Source organism: Cynocephalus volans, chromosome 6 (assembly GCF_027409185.1).
Source record: "Cynocephalus volans isolate mCynVol1 chromosome 6, mCynVol1.pri, whole genome shotgun sequence".
In the NCBI taxonomy this organism is placed as follows: Eukaryota; Metazoa; Chordata; class Mammalia; order Dermoptera; family Cynocephalidae; genus Cynocephalus; species Cynocephalus volans.
In genome coordinates this window covers 146,107,108-146,127,286 of record NC_084465.1, presented here as the reverse complement: position 1 = coordinate 146,127,286, position 20,179 = coordinate 146,107,108, and the positions used below count along the sequence as shown (strand labels likewise).

Genomic DNA, 20,179 nt, shown 5'->3' with positions numbered 1-20,179 from the left:
ACAGCCATCTGATCTTTCACAAAGGCACCAAGTCTACACACTGGGGAAGAGACTTCCTCTTCAATAAATGGTGCTGGAGGGCCGGCCCCGTGGCTCACTCGGGAGAGTGCGGCGCTGGAAGCGCAGCAGCGCAGAGAGTGCCAAGGTTGCGGTTCGGATCCTATATAGGGATGGCCGGTGCACTCACTGGCTGAGCGCGGTGCGGATGACACCAAGCCAAGGGTTACAATCCCCTTACTGGTGACAAAAAAAAAAAAAAAATTTTTTTTTAAATAAAAAAAAAGAATAAATGGTGCTGGGAAAACCAGACATTCATATGCAGGGGAGTGAAACTAGACCTGTACCTCTCACCATATACAAAAATCAACTCAAAGTGGAAGAAGAATTAAATATACACCCTGAAACAATAAAACTCCTTAAAGAAAACATAGAGGAAACACTCCAGGAAGTAAGAGTGGGGACAGACTTCAAGAATATGACCCCAAAAGCAAGGGAACAAAAGGAAAAATAAACAAATGGGATTATATCAAACTAATAACTTCTGCACAGCAAAAGAAACAATTAACAGAGTTAAAAGACAACCAACAGAGTGGGGGAAAATATTTGCAAAATATACATCTGACAAAGGATTAAAACAGCAAAAAAACAAATAACCCAATTAAAAAATGGGCAAAGGAGTTGAATAGGCATTTTTCAAAGGAAGATATATGAATGGCCAAAAGACACATGAAAAAATCCTCAACATCACTCAGCATTCAGGAAATGCAGATTAAAACCACACTGAGGGCCAACCCTGTGGCGCACTCGGGAGAGTGAGGCACTGGGAGCGCAGCAGTGCTCCTGCCGCGGGTTCGGATCCTATGTAAGGATGGCCGGTGCGCTCACTGGCTGAGCGCGGTGTAGCCGGTCACTAAAAGACAAAAAAAAAAAAAAAAAAAAAACCACACTGAGATACCATCTCACCCCAGTTAGGATGGCTAATATCCAAAAGACTGTGGATGATAAATGCTGGCAAGGTTGCAGAGAAAAAGGAACTCTCATACACTGTTGGTGGGACTGCAAAATGGTGCAGCCTCTATGGAAAATGATACGGAGTTTCCTCAAACAATTCCAGGTAGATCTACCATATGGCCCAGCTATTCCACTGCTGGGAATATACCCAGAAGAATGGAAATCATCGTGCCGAAGGGATATCTGTGCTCCAGTGTTTATTGCAGCTCTATACACAATAGCCAAGAGTTGGAACCAGCCCAAATGTCCATCATCGGATGAGTGGATACGGAAAATGTGGTATATCTACACAATGGAATACTACTCAGCTATAAAAAAGAATGAAATCCGCAGCAACATGGATAGACTTACAGAAAATTATATTTAGTGAAATAAGTCAGGCACAGAAAGAGAAATACCACATGTTCTCACTTATTTGTGGGAGCTAAAAATAAATAAATAAGTAAATATACAAACAAACAAAGGGTGGGGAGGAAGAAGACACAACAATCACAACAAATCCTTGAACTTGTTAAGACAAGAGAGCAGATATGATGTAGTCGGGGTGGGGGTGGAGGAACAGGTAAAGAGACCTGAAAGTCAACTACAATGTATATTGAGAAGTTAAAATAAAATAAAATAAAACAAAGAAGTGGGATGGGGAGGGGGTTAATGAGAAATTAATGAAAAATTGGTTAATGGACACAAAGAATGATTACATATTGTAATGATGGATAAGCTAACTATCCTGATTTGACCATCACATATCATACACAAATATTGATATTTAACACTGTACCCCACAAGCTTGTATAATCATTTATGCTTCAATAGAAAAGGAAAAATTTTTTAAAAATTTAAAAATGATATCATGTCTTTCTCCTGTATTAGAACTAGGTTACAGGAAAAAACAGACAAAACCTTATACTATTTCTACCAGAAGTTAAAGATAAAAGAGAATCCATTTCTTAGAAAACTAGGTTTCTTTATAAGATAATGGAAAAAAATGATATTTGCTTCCTTTATTTCTATGTCATTCTCGAAGACTAATTATTGACATAATCGTCTTGAGCTCTCTCTCGTTGCTCTGTTTTTATCACTTCTCTTTTTGAGTTAATAGGTATTCAGGGTAATCATGCTGCCCTTGGTTATCATAACATGTATTTCTGAAATTATCTTTTACGTATGTCTTTTTGCTTGTTAACGTAAGGCATAGGATCAGCCTTTATCTGTTGATTACTATAATTAGCACACAGCAGTTTCTCAATAAAAATATGATGGAAAAAAATAACTTGCAATAAATTGAAACAAGGAGGCCCTAACTAATGAATAATTTGCCTTGAACTCTCACCTGCAGTTAAGGAGTTTTGAGGGTGTGGCATAGACAGATAAATAGGCAATCATAATTCAGGCCTTTGTATGTTATGCTAATAAATTTGGATTTTGTTTTAAAGTCAGTTGAAGTGTTTTAAGCATGAATAGAGACAGGAAAACTTGTTAGGGAATCATTGCAAGCCAGAGGTGAATGAAGGAGGCTTGCACTAAGCCTGCAGGATATAATAAAAAATAGAGAAATTGACAGGTTAAAGAGCTATGAAGAAAGGAAATGGATAGGACCAGGTGAATGAGCATAGTGGTAAAGAAGAGGAAGGGATCGTGGATGATATTCAGGTTTCTGGCTTGGATAGCTAGATGGATAATGGTGTCACTGATACAGGGAATCCAGGTGGAGGACTGGTGAAGGGAGACAGAACTTCACAAGGGGAGAGACAAAATCAATTTGTTCATCATTACATATTCTATGCCTAACCCAGTACCAGGCTCAGGGTAGGCACCCAACAAACATTTATTGTATAACAAGTGAATGGTGAGTCCAGTTATGGTTGTATAGACATTGAGGTTCCTGGGGGACATCCAAGTGGAGATGCCAACTAGTCAGCTGGACATTCATGTCTACAGCTTAGGATCAAGGTGTGGGTTGGGCATATAGTATTGTGAATATATGGTAACTGAAGTCATGGTTAAGTGTGAGAGATTGTGAGAAAGAGAAAGCAGAGTGAAAAGAAAAGGACAGAAACAGAAGCCTATCGAAGCCAACCTTTAAAGCAGAATGAACAGACAAAAGAAAAGGGATCTATAAAGAATACTGAGAAGGAATCAGCCAGAGAGCTGTGAGGGAAACTAGAAGGGTGAATTACAGAAAAAACAAAGAGTGTTTAAAGGAGGGAAAGTGGTCAAATGTCAAATTCTAATGCAAGGCCTTGTAAGGTAAAAACTAAACTGTTCTCTTTGGTGCAACAAGGAGGTCGGTGAATCCTTTGGTATTTGTGAATATGGTTTTCCCACAAATGTTTTTATAAACACACTAAAGCAGTTTCAGAAAACAGCATTTCAAGTCTGGTAAGAATCCAAACAGCATTACTCTGGGCATCATATTTCAGACATGGTTATTATTGCTAGATTTGGAGGATTTATTGCATCTTTGACCTTTAAGTTAGATGGTAAGGAAATGACAAATACCTCTCCCCTATGTAAGTCCTGTATAATTCATGGGTTAGGATCTCGTTTTAATGACCAACAGTTTTATGTTTTAGCACTTTGGCTGTGGCTGTGGCTAAAACTTAGGTTGCATATCAGGATAAACATACAAACTCTTAGCACAGTTTTATTAACTGTGTGCAATAGAATGCATAGTGGCTCTCTTCCCTTATATATTTCTCCGTAAGAATAAGAAATATTATCTTAACAATAACAGTTTGGCTACTGGATCGAAAGCGACTTTTATGAAACCAATAATTTTGTAAAATTCTACTAACTTTCTTCAGTACTGCCCAGGCTACTGCTTTAAAAAACTCGATATAAATTATTTCATATTACTTATGCCCTCCCTAAGATCTAAAATAGGACAATTAGTATCCTGACTTAATATGTTAAGTTCATGAAACAGTAGACTTATTCATGCTTATTCATGACTTTTAGTGTCTATTTGATAAGTACAAAATTCATCTGGAGGTAATGTGGCCTTCAAGTATGTAAAATCACACCATTGCAAAAAACCATTAACACTTGTGTTTTGGGGAACACAATTTTCTAATAAAATACTATAAAATTCAAACAACTAAAAAATGTGGACGCTAAAAACTTCGGAAATATCTATGATTGATTTTCCACACCTCAAGATCTTTTCTTTCTTTTTTAAAAAATTATTTTTAAAAAGCACTTACTTTGAAATAGCATCAGATTTATAGAAAAGTTGCAAAAACAGAGTACAGAGAACAGAGAGTTCCGATATGCCCTTCACTCAGCTTCCCTGAATCATAAGATCTTTAGGATGTTATAACCATAGTAAAATTACAGAAACCTACTATTGTTCAAGTCCAATTTTTTGATATTGAAGAGTGTTTTAAAGTTTTCTTCATGTGTATTTTGTTCTTTTTTTTTTCATTTAATTCCTAAGTATTTAGTCTTCTTTGTTGATGATATAAATGGGTTTTTTCCTCTACTATTATGTCCTTTAACTGATTGTTTGTCTTTATGAACACTGTTGAATTCTATAGGTCAATTCTACATCCTGCTACCTATTGAATTCTCTTAATGTTTGAGTTCATTTTATTGCTAATTCTCTAGGGCAATATTTGACAAATGATGGCTCATGGGCCAAATATTATTTTTGTAAGTAAAGTTTTATTGGAACATAGTCATACTCATTCATTTATTTATTGTCTATGGCTGCTTTCATGCTGCAATGGCCGAGTTGAGTAGTTGCAACAGAGACCAAGTGACCCACAAAGACTGAAATAGTTACTATCTAGCTCTTTACAAAAAAGTTGCTGAACTCTGCTCTAGGGAATGCTAGAGAAAGTTTTACCCCGTTACAAATTCTTATTATTTACATTGATTTCTCTCATCTAATTTCATTAGCTAATTCTCTAGTAACGATGTTGAATAGTAGTGGAAATAGTGAGTCTCTTTGCCTTATTCTTGATTTTAGTTGAAATACCTTTAGTGTCTCCCTATTTGACTTTTGAAGTCAAATAATGACTTAAGGTATAAAGTATATATATATTATCATATTTAAAAGTATCAATTTCTATTTTTAAAATGTTCTTATTAGGAATAAGTGTTGAATTTTGTGAAAGGCTTTTTGAGAGATTTGTGGAGATTATGCTCCATTATAATTTTTTCCCTTTATCAGTTAATTTAGTGAATGATATTAATGCACTTTCAGACATTGAACTAACCTTGCATTCCTGAAATAAATCTCATTTGATCATGGTATACTATTTTCTTAATGTCATGTAAGACTCTGCTAATATTTGATTTAGTATTTTTGTAATGATATTTCTAAGTGATATTAGTCTGTAGTTTTTCTTTTTTTGCTCTTATCAAATTTAGGTATTAATGTTATACATGCTTCACTAAAAAAATCAGGAAGTTTTTTTTTTTCACTTTCAGTATTCTGAAATAATTTATTGAACAATAGAACTATCTGAGCTTTAAAGGTTTGCTAGAATTCTGCTATGCAATTACATGGGCCTACTGTATTTTAAATTAGTTCTTTAATAGCTCTCTCTAGTTTTTCTATGAAAACTGATTTATTTATGCTTTCTACTCTCTGGGGTCAATTTTGGCAATCTGCAATTCCTTAGGATATTATCAACTTCATTTAGGCTTTCAAATTTACTTAAATAGTGGTCTGAAAATTAGTCTTTTATGATTTTAAAATTTTGTCTGTTGCAATGGTTATTTTTCCCTTGTCATTTTTAATTTTTGTATTTGTGAGCTTTCTTCTGTTTTTGTTTTCTTGATTAAGTTAGCTAATAGTTTCTCTATTTTGATTTTTTTTCTGAAAAAAATGTTATTTTAATTATTGGATGTACTGTTCTTCTATTCTCTTAATTTATCCTCATAAATTCATGCTTTTATCTTTACCACTTCCTTGTTCCTTTATTTTGGTTTATTTTTCTAATTTTTTGAGTGTGGAAGTTATTTTGCTTATATGCTTTAAAATAATAATAAAAGTAGTTTATGCTATGATTTTTCCTTTGACAGTGCCTTAAATGTACCCTGTAGATTCTGATATGTAGTGCTTTCATTACCACCATTTTTCAGAAGTTCCTTAATTTTAGTTTGTATTTCCCTTTTGGCCCAGGAGTTGTTTAGTAGAATTTTTTACTTAATTCCACAAAGAATTTTTGTTTTTAAGATCTTTTTTCTTAATTCTACAAGGAATTTTACTCTTTGTTATTATTAAATATGTCTCAATATACTGTATTTTAGTCAGAATGTGTTGATTGTTTGATTTCAACTTTTATGAAACTTATTGACATTTTATTATCTAATAGAAGAATTTTTGTGAATGTTCTATAGGTGCTTGGGATAAAAAAGTATTCTTTATCATCAGAATGTAGGGTTTGATATGTATTATCAAGATCTACTTTATCATGTCACTTAAGTCTTCTATCTCTAAATATTTTTTCTCAACAAGATTTGTCTTATGCTATAAATGGTGTATAAAAATCTCTTAATATTACTGTGCTGTTCTCTATGTTTTCTTACATGTCATGTGGTTTTTGCTTCTCAAAGGCAGGTGCTATATTATTTGGTGCATAAATGCTTCTAATGATTGTAAATTGTAGCTTTTAATATTCTAAGTACTATTCTTTGTCATTCTGATTTATTTCTACTTTGTCTAATATCAGGATCTTTACCCTTGCTTTCTTGCTGTTTCCTTTTGTTTGGTCTACCCCTTTATTTTTGGTCTTTCTGAGTCACTTTGTTTTAGGTGTGCCCCAATATGTAGATGGGTCTTGTTTTATGAGTATATTAAAAATACTTTTTGTTTTAATAAGTAAATTAAGCCCATTCACATTTATAAGATTATTAGTCTTTGCTAATAAGATTTATTATAAGATTGTAAGATATCTAGTCTTTGCTCTTTAATTTGTTGCTGTTATTATCTTAAAAGGTTTTCATTTTTGTTCTAGTGGTTATCTTTGTACTTGTAAATTTTTCTAATGCCCATTTTTCTTTTTTTAAAATTTTATCATTCACTATTGAGTTTCTCAATTTTTATTGGTTTCTTTTAGCTCTTACCTATTGCCTACATAGTAATCAATGGGCGTATTCTGTTTTTCTCTTTTCCTGCTATTTTTAAATAAATTATTTCTATTTTGTCATATATAACAATTGAACATTATTATTCTTCCATTGACCCTGCCTTTGTTTTACATTTTGATCAACAATTACATATGCATTCATAAATATACACATATATACACACAAATATGCTCATCATCAGTTTTTTTGCTGAAATTTTATTGTTATATTTTAGTTTGGGACTCATTTTCTAGTAGAATCTTCAAGTGGGCTCATGGGTACAGAATTCCCTGAATTCTTATATGTTAAAACTATTTTTCTATAAATACTCAGAGTACAGCATTGCTAGATATAAAATTCTTGGCTTCCACTTTCTTTCAATGAATTTTTCAAAAAATGCTGCTCCATTGCACCTGGCTTTATAACGTTATTTTTGAAAAGTCTGATGCTAATCCAATTATTTTATCTTTGTAGGTAATTTGGTCTTTTTGACTGGGAGTCTTGAGGATTTTTCATTTTTCCTTATAATCTAATCATTTTGCAAAGTTTTGTCTCGGAGTTGATTGCTAACTATCTGATTAACCTAAAATATAGCTCACACAAAAAAGGCAGGATAAATGCATTATGCTTCCTTTTAAAAAAAATATCCATTTTCAGATATATGGGACTACTAACAACCTTCAAGAGTGATAAAGGACTGTTTTTAAAATTTATTTTGAATTCATGGATCTTCATGATTTATTCAGTCCCTACTGTTCTTTTAAATAAAATGCCTGGCATGCATGATTCAAAACATACTGAAATCTTAATGCCGTAAGTTTTCTACAATAATAATGCTCTAAGTTTTGAAGTAATAATATTACTTCAAAATAGTCTTAAAATTTAAAGATCAGCTTTCAGTATAAGTAAGTGACTGCCTATAAAAGGTTAAATTTTATGTTCTTTAGAAATAATGAAGGAAAAGGAATTTCTATTAATATTCTTTAAATGCCCAGGATTCTAAGAAATTCTACCTAACAATTTACCTAAATAATATACAAATTTCCTACAATTTATCCTATAAAATATTTTCCTTCCACACATTATAAAAGAAACATTTGTTGAACTGATTGTTACATGGTCCGGTGTTACATGATCATGTAATGAAAGACTCTTTTATAAAACATATACACAAGGATAGAATTAAAATTACCGTGGAATCTGTAACTCTAAATTTCCTCTCTTCTGTGGTTTAAACATAATTATGTTGCATTTACATAGCTATTTAAAAAAATTTTACATTGGGTTTATTTGTTCTTTTTAAAAAGGGGGGAAAAATGTAAAGTTATGCTTATTTGTATACAGAAAAGACTTAATCTCTTTGTGGTTGCCCATATTTCTCTTGCCACAGAACCAGACCTTGTAGGGTTTATGCAAGTCATAAAATAGAATATGTGTTTTACATGTTCATATCCATAAGAACATTTTTTTCTTCATTTCACATTTTCTTTTTTGTTTTTTATCTACATACTTTTAAAAGCATATAAATTTAACTGAGATACAAAAAATGCCAAATAAAAAGTAATTAAGTAAATCATTTAATCTTCTGACTCTTAGTTTTCTCCTTTTAAAACAAACTCTAAGGATTTTTTTATTTGAGTATTATGTGGATTTTATTTCTCCACATTCTATATATATCATTCAGCCAGTTGTGCTATGCACTCGGTTTAATAGCTGAATAAATGGGCTGTTCAGTACTATTTCCTGTGAGTGTGTGTGTGCATAATATAATACATAGAAAGGAAAGTGCATAATGTAAATTAACACATTAGTAAACTACTGGAAAGGAAAACTTATGTAACTGCCACCCAAGTCACAAAGTAGAATATTGTCATTACTCTAAAACCCCCTGGTTGTCCCTCCTTATCACACATAGCCCACCCAGTGTCACCTCTCTTTACTGTCGAGATAACTTCTCTATCTTTTATGGTAATTAGAATCTTGCTTTTTTTTCCCAAAATTTTATTCTTGAGAATGTACCTGTATAAACTATAGTTTACTTTTGTTTCTATTTGGAGTGTATCTGAATGGAAGCCTATAGTGTTTGTTTTTGTTGGACTTTTTTGGTTCCAAATTATGAGTTATTTTTACACTTAATGGTTTAGTTTGATGAAATTGTTTAGTTTGTTTAGTTTTAACAATTGTATACACCCACAGGGCCACCAATCAAAAGGAATCATAAAACACTTCCTTCACAAGAGAAGGTTTATTCATGCTGTTTTCCACTCAATCTTCATGCCCAGCTAAAGCAATTTTTTATTTCCATCACTATAGATTAGTTTTTGCATATTCTTGGAGTGGAATTTCTGGGTAATAGGGTACATGTTTAACTTTGTTGGAAACTTCCACATACTACACAAAAGTCGTTATACAATTTTACACTCCTATCCATGCCAGCATTTAGTGTTGTCAGTCTTTTTTAAATGTAGTCATTCTAATAGAATGAAATAGTATGTCATTGTAGATTTTATTTTCATTTCCCTCATATCTAATGATGCTGAGTAACTTCATGTCTTTATTGCTCACACGTATATATATTATTTTTGTGGTCTCTTCAAGTCATTTGTCCATTTTTAATTGGATTGTTAGTCTTTTTTGTTGATTTGAAAAGATCCTTTACATATTCTGGATGCAAATCCCTTATTAGATTTATGTAATGTGGGATAGATTTTTCCTGATAAGCGTTAAGGCTGCCTTTTGAACAGAAACTTAATTATTTATTTATTTATTCCTTAATTTTATTTTGTCAATATACAATGTGGTTGATTATTGTGGCCCTTTACCAAACCCCCCTCCCTCCTCCCTCCCCCCCTCCAACCCAACAATGTCCTTTCTGTATGCTTGTCGTATCAACTTCAAGGAATTGTAGTTGTTATGTCTTCTTCCCCCCCTTCCCCCCCCGTTTTTATGTGTGTGTGTGTGTGTGTGTGTGTGTGTGTGTGTGTGTGTGTGTGTGTGTGTGTGAATTTATTTATTTATTTTTAGCTCAATAAGTGAGAAAATGTGGTATTTCTCTTTCTGTGCCTGGCTTGTTTCACTTAATATAATTCTCTTAAGGTCCATCCATGTTGTTGCAAATGGCAGTATTTCATTTGTTTTATAGCTGAGTAGTATTCCATTGTGTAGATGTACCACATTTTCCGTATCCACTCATCCGATGATGGACATTTGGGCTGGTTCCAACTCTTGGCTATTGTAAAGAGTGCTGCAATGAACATTGGGGAACAGGTATACCTTCGACTTGATGATTTCCATTCCTCTGGGTATATTCCCAGCAGTGGGATAGCTGGGTCATATGGCAGATCTATCTGCAATTGTTTGAGGAACCTCCATACCATTTTCCATAGAGGCTGCACCATTTTGCAGTCCCACCAACAATGTATGAGAGTTCCTTTTTCTCTGCAACCTCGTCAGCGTTTATCGTTCAGAGTCTTTTGGATTTTAGCCGTCCTAACTAGGGTTAGATGGTATCTCAGTGTGGTTTTGATTTGCATTTCCCGGATGCTGAGTGATGTTGAGCATTTTTTCATATGTCTGTTGGCCATTTGTATATCTTCCTTAGAGAAATGCCTACTTAGCTCTTTTGCCCATTTTTTAATTGGGTTACTTGTTTTTTTCTTGTAAAGTTGTTTGAGTTCCTTGTATATTCTGGATATTAATCCTTTGTCAGATGTATATTTTGCAAATATTTTCTCCCACTCTGTTGGTTGTCTTTTAACTCTGTTAATTGTTTCTTTTGCTGTGCAGAAGCTCTTTAGTTTGATATAATCCCATTTGTTTATTTTTCCTTTGGTTGCCCCTGCTTTTGGGGTCATATTCATGAAGTCTGTGTCCAGTCCTATTTCCTGAAGTGTCCCTCCCATGTTTTCTTTAAGAAGTTTTATTGTTTCAGGGTGTATATTTAATTCGTTAATCCATTTTGAGTTGAGTTTAGTGTATGGTGAAAGGTATGGGTCTAGTTTTATTCTCCTGCATATGGATATCCAGTTCTCCCAGCACCATTTGCTAAAGAGGCAATCTTTTCCCCAGTGTATAGGCTTGGTGCCTTTGTCAAGGATCAGATGGCTGTAGGTGTGTGGGTTGATTTCTGGATTCTCTATTCTATTCCATTGATCAGTGTGTCTGTTTTTATGCCAGTACCATATTATTTTGGTTATTATAGCTTTGTAGTATAGTTTAAAGTCAGGTAGTTTTATGCCTCCAGCTTTATTTTTTTTGCTCAGCATTGCTTTGGCTATGTGTGGTCTTTTGTTATTCCATATAAATGTCTGGATAGTTCTTTCCATTTCTGAGAAAAATGTCATCGGAATTTTGATGGGGATTGCATTGAATTTGTATATCACTTCGGGTAGTAAGGACATTTTCACTATGTTGATTCTTCCAATCCAAGAGCATGGGATATCTTTCCATCTTCTTGTATCCTCTCTAAAATAGAGATTTTTCACCTCCTTGGTTAACTCAATTCCTAAGTATTTTATTTTTTTGGTGGCTATTGTAAATGGGCAGGCTTTCTTGATTTCTCGTTCTGCATGTTCACTATTGGAGAAAAGAAATGCTACTGATTTTTGTGTGTTGATTTTGTATCCTGCTACTGTGCTGAAATCATTTATCAATTCCAACAGTTTTTTTGTAGAGGTTTTAGGCTGTTCGATATATAGGATCATGTCATCTGCAAACAGGGACAGTTTGACTTCATCTTTTCCAATCTGGATGCCCTTTATTTCCTTCTCTTCTCTGATTGCTCTGGCTAGTACTTCCAACACTATGTTGAATAAGAGTGGTGAGAGTGGGCATCCTTGTCTAGATCCTGTTCTTAAAGGAAAAGCTTTCAGCTTTTCCCCATTCAGGATGATATTGGCGGTGGTTTTATCATATATGGCTTTGATTACGTTGACATACTTTCCGTCTATACCTAACTTATAGAGAGTCTTTGTCATGAATGAGTGTTGAATTTTATCAAAGGCTTTTTCAGCATCTATAGAGATGATCATATGGTCCTTGTATCACATTTATTCATTTGCATATGTTGAACCAACCTTGCATCCCTGGGATGAATCCCACTTGATCGTGGTGAATAATTTTACTTATGTTTTGCTGTATTGAACAGAAACTTAATTTGATGAAGTTCAATTATGGCTGTGTATAATGAATGGCTTTGCTGTGCCCCACATAATGGCTTTAGTCTAGAGGCAAGAGCGAAGGGCTTTGCCATTATTTCTGAAGAATACTTCCTTTGGGTATAGAAGTCCATTTTCATTTGTATCGTAATTCTCTATACCTAGCGTGCTATAGAATGAAAGCTTATGTCTCCCCCAAATTCATATGTTGAAACCTGATCCTCAGCGTGAAAGTATTTGGAAGTGGGACTTTTGGGAGGTGACTAGGTCATGAGAGGGGAGCTCTCTTGAATAGAATTAGTGCCCTTTTACAAGAGACCCTGGAGAGCTCACTTGCTCCTTCTATCATGTGAGGTTGCAGTGAGAAGATGGCCATCTATAAACCAGGAAGCAGATTCTCACTAGACACCAAATCTGCCAGTGCCTTTATCTCTGACTTCCCAGCCTCCAGAATTGTGAGAAATAAATGTTTGTGGTTTACAATCCTCTCAGTCTATGGCATTCTGTTACTGCAGCCAAAAAGAACTAATATATCTTTTTTCTTTCCTTTTGAGATCTGCTCTTTATCTCTGGGTTTTAGCAGTTTGTTTATAATGTGCATAGGCATGGTTGTCTTCACATTTATCCCATTTGGGGTTCACTGAGCTTCTTGGACCTAAGGATTAATGTCTTTCATCAGTTTTGGAAAGATCTCAGTTCCTCAGTTCTTGTCTTCACAGATATCCTTTTGTCACATTCTCTCTTTCTTCTTTTCCTGGCACTGCATTTACACATATATTATACAGACATTGAACTCTGTTTTTGTTTTCTTTTTTTGTTGTCACTCTTTTCTCTTTGTTTTTCAGTTTGGATAGCTTTTATTGTCTTCAAGTTCACAGATCCTTTTCTCTGCTATTGTTCAGTTTGCTGTTAAGCCCATCTAATGAATTCTGCATTTCTGGTACTATAGTTTCCAATTCTAGTATTTCCATTTATTCTTTATGTATGTGTGTGTATATGTGTATATACGTATAGGTATATATATATATATATATATATGTATTTCATATCTCTGGTTGCAGAATTTCATTTCTTCAGAATCCAGTTATAAACACTTAAAAGTACATAATCATGGTCAAATTATACATTTCTTGGTCAAAAAACAAAAAAATTTATATAATTAAAGAGTATCTAGTTAGTGGGTTATGGACCAGTCATTAGAGCTCATACATGTGCAATTGAAAACAAACTGACAATGGTGCAGGTACAGACAGATCAATGGAATACAATAGAGAAATCAGCTATATATTAAATTTATATATCTATAGTTAACTATTTAAATTTAGGATATAACCACAGAATGTCCATGAAGGAAAAAATCTGGATCCCGCTTCTTTCTTATAGACTATTTTGATAATTAAAATATTTAAGTATAAACAAAGTAATATATAATAAGCCAAAAGAAATATCTCAGTTTTATTATTTTGGAGTATGGATGGCTATTCTATATTCCAATGGCATAAGATAAAGACCAAAACCATAAAGGAAATAATTGATAGAGTCAATTATATAAAATTTTAAATGCTGTGGAAGAATCAAAAAGAGAAAGAGTAGAAAACTTCTTTTGCCTACAGTGGAAGTAACCACAAATTGGTCATTAAAGAGAAAGAATTAAATATTTATCCCGTCTTTCTGGAGGAATTGTAAGTGAGCTCTAGTTAACAAAAGGAAGCTCTTCTTTATAGAATAATGCCAGCTAATAAATTAATAAGACAAATAGAATTAGAAAAATCGCTATTTTGCAACTCCCAGTGAAATAATTCTTGTAGGCAAGGATAGTTAGTGGATTCTAAAACTGTGAAGTAGGGAAAGGTGGTTGGAATAAGACTTTCTCCGGGTGACAAAGTATGACCCCCTAGATTGTTAGTCAGTGAAAGGGGAAACTTCATGTTTTCAATGGAGAGATCTGGTGGTCAGCAGCATAATTCAATGACCAAACTTGGCATTGCTAAGAGTTGGACGGCTGGACATTTTGTGTCTTTTGATGCATTGCTATGCCTGGTATGCCATAGGCTCTCACTTAATATTTACTATATGAATGAATAACTTTTCTGATGAGGAAGTTTCTAGAGCGTTTCTAATCATATTGCTTATGCCAACTGTAAAAGGATAAATTATCATCCTGCTTTACCAAGGCCAAGGCATTCTTGACATACTTTTCCAGAAGGTGTCACATTCATATATTTTCTCCAAAATTGGTCTCCTGTAGCCTCTTTAGAAAAATACATGGAGACAGAAACATAAAAACTTTGAGGATTTTTTTAAAAAGAGTAAGATTCTTTCCTAATCAGTTTTTCACAGGGATGATCATTTTAATTCTGACATACGTTTGTTTCCCTTTTTAATGAATTGCCAACTTGGTTTTAAAACCTGTAGATTTCCATTGCAACTTTTAATGTTGTGGTTTAAGAATGACGTGTTCTTTTAGGCTAACCACATTTAAGTTGAGCCATTGTTATACAATAGTATTTGCTGAAATAATTTCCAGCAAATAACTGTGAGATTTTTAGGAAACATGCAAAATAATGCTTTCAAAATATATTAGTATTGCCAGACAAAAACCCAATAACCTTACGTGTGCCCACGATATGGGCACAAACTGTTCACATTTGTTCCTATATGTGGCTTCAATGGGCAGGGGAGCCAGCCAGACTTCATAACATGTTAATATAAAAAAAAAGTTGGAGAAACATAACAAGAGGCTGCATCATTTTGGTTTGTTTGGTTTTTTAAAAATAGCCAGAATATGATCACATATTCATCTTTCTAGAGCTGTTATTCTGCCAGCCAGGCAGTATGATTTCCATGATAAATTTGAAGATTTTGAAAACTTGCAATTCAGTTTTGTTTTTATAATATCAAGAAATTTATGTAAAATTCTATTGATATAAAAATGGGAAGAAATTTTTTTCCTCTGCTGCTGGAAATGAATTCAGAGCAAGGTGCTAATCAAATTAAAGGACTATACAAAAGGGAGTAGACAGTGGTGTAAATTAATTCCACCTATAAATTTGTCATTGGAGATGCAAAAAGCAATAAAGTTGTAAAGAAATTATATGAAAGTACACTTTGAACATAGAGACTTCGAATGAAAACTTTACTAGTTAGATTTAGAATTTGAACATGTAATTTGCAAGTATGAACTTTAAAAATGAATGTATTTGTGTAGGGAGAGGTTTTTAATTCATCGAAAAAGGAGTAAGCAAAGACTGTCTTGTTTCAGATCCTTTTAACCAATATTCACTGGCTTTGGCAGCATGCCCTAAGCATGGTGGGCAATATATGATTCCTGCTGTCAAGGAGATTACACAGTAATTGGGGAGATAAACAAACACACATGACTACAAGGCAAAGCAATGTGTTTATCAGTGCTAGAAAAAGGGAGAACAAACTTAAAAGAAGCTTAGAGGAGGGGGATGCCAGAGGATTTGTGGAAGTGGTTTTGTTATAGACCTTAAATGATGGATTATTATAATAGAAGATGGAGATGGCAGGGGCACAGGCTTATAGCCGGGAGAGGACTTTCTGTGGTCTGTGAGTAAACTAGTGTCTTCTCTCTGTGTTCACGTGGAATCCCATGCACCATCTAATGGGGTACTTATAATAGACTATTCTGGTCTATCTCTCTCACTAGACAGTAGTTTCCTGATGGACAATTAAAATACAGTCAGTCCTTAATATTTTCAGATTTGATATTGATGAGCTCACTAAGCTATATTTGTAACCCCAAAATCAATACTCACATCACTATATATACTCACTAAGCTTCATTTGTATCCCCAAAATCAATACTCACTTCACCGTCACTGTCATTCGTGGACATGTACAGAGCAGTGAAAATTTTGAGTTGCCCCATGCACAAAAGGTGACACTCTGCCTTCCTATTTCGGCGCTCATACTGTAAACACGTGTTCTTCCAGCAGTCTATTTAGTGCCATGTTTCTCTCATTTTTTTGCTTTCGCTTGCGGTTTCAAATGATCCCTTAGCATAGACCTGAAGTGCTGTCCGGTGTTCCTCAGTGCAAGACGACTGTGACATGCCTTACAGAGAAAACATGTGTGTTTGATAAGCTTGGTTCAGGCGAGAGCTATAGTGCCATTAGCCATAAGTTCCGTGGTAATGATTCAACAATGTTTATTAAAGAAGGTGTCTTTAACCAGAAACACACATAAAGCAAGGTTGTATATTGATTGGTTGACCAAAATGTTCTGACCAGAGGCTCGCAGAAACAAAACTTTGTATTGCCCCTTGGAGCAATGGTTAAGTATTTGCTCATTTAGTGTTGGCAGTGACTTTATAGAACATCGCTCTCCCCAGGGACAGGAAGTAACTGTATCTGCTATTTCTGTATGCCTAGTAATTAGTGTTTAGTACATGGCCAAGACGTTTTATGAGCAACTGCTTGGATATAAGGAATTGGAAGGAATAAACCAGCTCCCTGAAAATTTTAAGTACTGAGCTCAGGAATTGGGGCTTTAATATCACACAGGCAATGGGAAGCCATTGGAGACTTCTTTTTCCTGGGAGTGATGTTTTGGCTGCGAATTCTTCCACAAGCATTGATTGAATATGCTAGGTGATGTCATGGACAGAATGAATCTCCCTGGGGAGAAGCTCTCAGTTTCTTTATGAGGATTAATTTCACAGGATTTATAGGATGGATTGAAATTGAGAGAAATTAAAGACGCGAAACCAAGTTATAGACCTACTGCAGCAATCCTGATGTGAGATAGTAAAGACCAGAATTGGGGCAGATACTTGAGTGATTGTGAAGTAAAATCATCAGTGAATGATTTCATGCAGAGGATGAGGGAGATGGAAGGGATGAAATGGAACTTCGAAGTTTGCTAGCACTGACTTCGTTAGTTCCTGTGTTTGCAAATGTTTTTCAATAATGTTTTCCTCATCTAAGGTCATTACTCTGTACTGTGCTGACTCTTAAGACACTACTAAAGGGGCCACAATCCTCAACCTATGACTAAGCAGCTGATGAATTGCCTAGGGATTGGGGTGAGAGTGGGGGGACAATAAGTCTAGTTTTACAATTAAAATGTCGGCAGTGTATAGGTAAATATTACTAAAGCCAAATTGTGAGAAGGTAAGACTGTTGTTCATTGTGAAATTTTGTGTGAAAAAAAAAAAAATACATAGAAACCCAGAGATCAGCATTAATTATTTTTTCAGTAGCATGTAGAAGGCAGTGAGTCTTTTTAATTTAAATTTGAAAAGTAAAGTCCGGTATGATTCTTTACAGTTTCCCTAAATTGATAAATAAAACTTCCTTTTCTCTCAGCATGATATTGACAGAAAGATTTAGGTTTGACAAGCTATTCAGGTAAATTTTAGTTTAAAATAGTTTCTCAACACACTTTTTTCGTATTAAAAGTCATTTTAAAAGAGACAGTTTATATCTTTCTGTCAGCTATTTGCATCACCAATTTTACAAGGTTATGCAAAATTGATATTCTATTTGGAACCTTTGGAATAGTACATTTTTTTCCTGGCAAACTCATCTCGGATAATCAAGCAATGTAGATGTTTTTATGTCAATTTTCAAGGAACAATTTGAATGGCATTTTAAGCTAATAGTGTTTATTCTATCTGTGGCTAACTACTACATGTGTTTAATTCAACTTGAGATTAAAAATCAAAGGAATTGTGATGTTCTTTATCTTTTTTCATCTGCTTTGAGTTTAATATATCTTTCTGGACAAAGCCATGTTTGTAAAGGATATTAAGTTGTGTTTGGCCTTTTTCTCAACTGCAAGTACTCAGTGGACCTTACTGCAAGGTTATGCTCCCTGGACTGATTGATATATAAACAGAAGACAGATGGTGCAGAGATGACTCTGATGATAATTCATTTTTCAGCTAGTCATGAAGATATTTTGATTACAGTGTGTTTAAGTAATTATAACACAGTCTGCAATGTTAGTCTTGCTGGGAAGGGAACACATGGAAAACAAGTTACGTGTTATTCGTGCCCAACAAAGGATGCAGTGTGGTGTAATGGTTTTAATTCCTAATGCTAGATTAGGACTGAAAGAGTTTAAAATATGTCATACAGTAAGGTAAGTCAATTAACATAGACCAAATAAAAAAGGTAACTGCACAGTTCTGAGGCATAAATATTTGTTTTGGGAAGTATTTAGATGTTACTATATGAAAGAAACCAGTATCTTTTACATTAAGGTAACAGACTGTATACAGCTAATTAAAAAGTTACATGGCTTGATTTCAAGTTTATGTGAATCCTAATTACCATGCAGTTTGATTTCTGTGTCATGAATTTAAAACTGAAATCAGAGGTCTGACAATCAACAGCATGTTATATCCCTGCTGTTGTAGGAGTTTTGCAAAAAAAAAAAAAAGAAAGAAAGAAAATCCAAGCAAAAAATCAAAAGGAGAAAAAAATAATTAGAATTGTGTGAATAGTGGGCCATTTAAATTTTCATTTTCACTTACTAATTACAGTTTATATGACTATTTTGGATTTCACAATAGGATAATTGATCGCTTAGATGGAGTTCGTTTGTTGTGGTCCCTGCTGAAAAATCCTCACCCGGACGTGAAGGCTAGTGCAGCGTGGGCCCTGTGCCCATGCATCGAAAATGCTAAGGTAAGAATAGACTGCAAATCAGTCTGTTCTCAGATGTCTAATGCTGTATTGAAGAAAGTCACCACAGGTTACTAACTGCTTTTGACTTAGATTTATCTGGTGGAAAAGAGTGCTGAACAATGTTTATGCCAAAATAACTTTTGAGAAATGCCTTTTCCTGCTCAGTTTTAAAGTGCCAAACAAAACTAGGACGACAGTGCTTCAAAAGTTCTACCTGGTTGGTGCAAAGGAAACAAGCGCCCCAGGTAAATCAGAGTGATTTCTGTTCTCATGTCTTGGGTGATAAGAAAACTGTCTGCATTGACCTGCTACTTGCAGAGCTTGAAAGCCCGTGGGACGCCTGAGTGCTTCCACAGCAGTTACAGCCTGCAGGGAAGATGGCTGAGTTCTGTGCTATCTTGAAAAGGTCACGTAAGTGCACTGAGTCTCCCTGTTCTTCTCCATCAGTGAAGACTGGACTACAAATGTGTGATGTCTATTTTTACTCTTCATTTGTAAATTTTTAAATTTTCTTTAAAGATCGCTTTTCAGCCTATTTCTCTGATCTTTACCTAACATTTTTCTGTAGGTTTAGAGGTTTCCCTTTAGGATCCTTGTTGCTGAAGCTATTTCTCTGTGTTGAACACTTTTTATCTAAATGATCTTATTTCTGTAATAAATTTAACATGATTCTAAATATCATCCTATACATAATCTTTGGTAAAAAGTGAATTGTGAGGTATGCTAGGCGTAGAAGAGACCTATTACGAACTTGGAATTGAACCAATTTTTATCACAGCAAAAAAGAAAAAAAAAAGAAAAAGACCTCAAATGCTGATCTACAGAAAAATGGACAATAGGCACATAGTCTATTCATACTATAACATACAATGCAGTAGTGAAAAATGAAAGTATTTCAGCAGTATATTCATCAATATCAATTAATCTCACAAATATGTTGAGCAAAATAAAAACAAGTTGCAGAAGTAGATATGCAATATGATTCCTATTAAAGCTCAAAGAATTTTTTTAAATGCAAAATTTAAATGGTATTGTTTAGGGAGCAAGAATGAAGCCTATTGGGGACATATCGATACACGTCCTTGAAGGATAGTTCTCATCAGTTACTTCAATTCATCAGCCCAGTCCTTCATTCATAAATATCAACAACCAAGGATCACCAAATATTTAAAGAATACTAATGGTATTAAAGAGACAAACCAACATTCATAAGCAGAACTAACTTCAGAGAAAACAGAGGCGATGTAAGGAACAGAATATAACATTAAATTTAAA

At 34.2% G+C, this 20,179-nt stretch overlaps 1 protein-coding gene across 1 annotated transcript in view; it reads left to right on the top strand.

The window, feature by feature from the left end:
- ODAD2 (outer dynein arm docking complex subunit 2) overlaps window positions 1–20,179 on the top strand; it is a 156,682-nt gene that overhangs the window by 66,345 nt on the left and 70,158 nt on the right. The window contains exon 16 of the mRNA XM_063100917.1: window positions 18,790–18,904. Coding sequence (XP_062956987.1) covers window positions 18,790–18,904 — 115 coding nt within the window. The remainder of the gene's footprint in view (window positions 1–18,789; window positions 18,905–20,179) is intronic.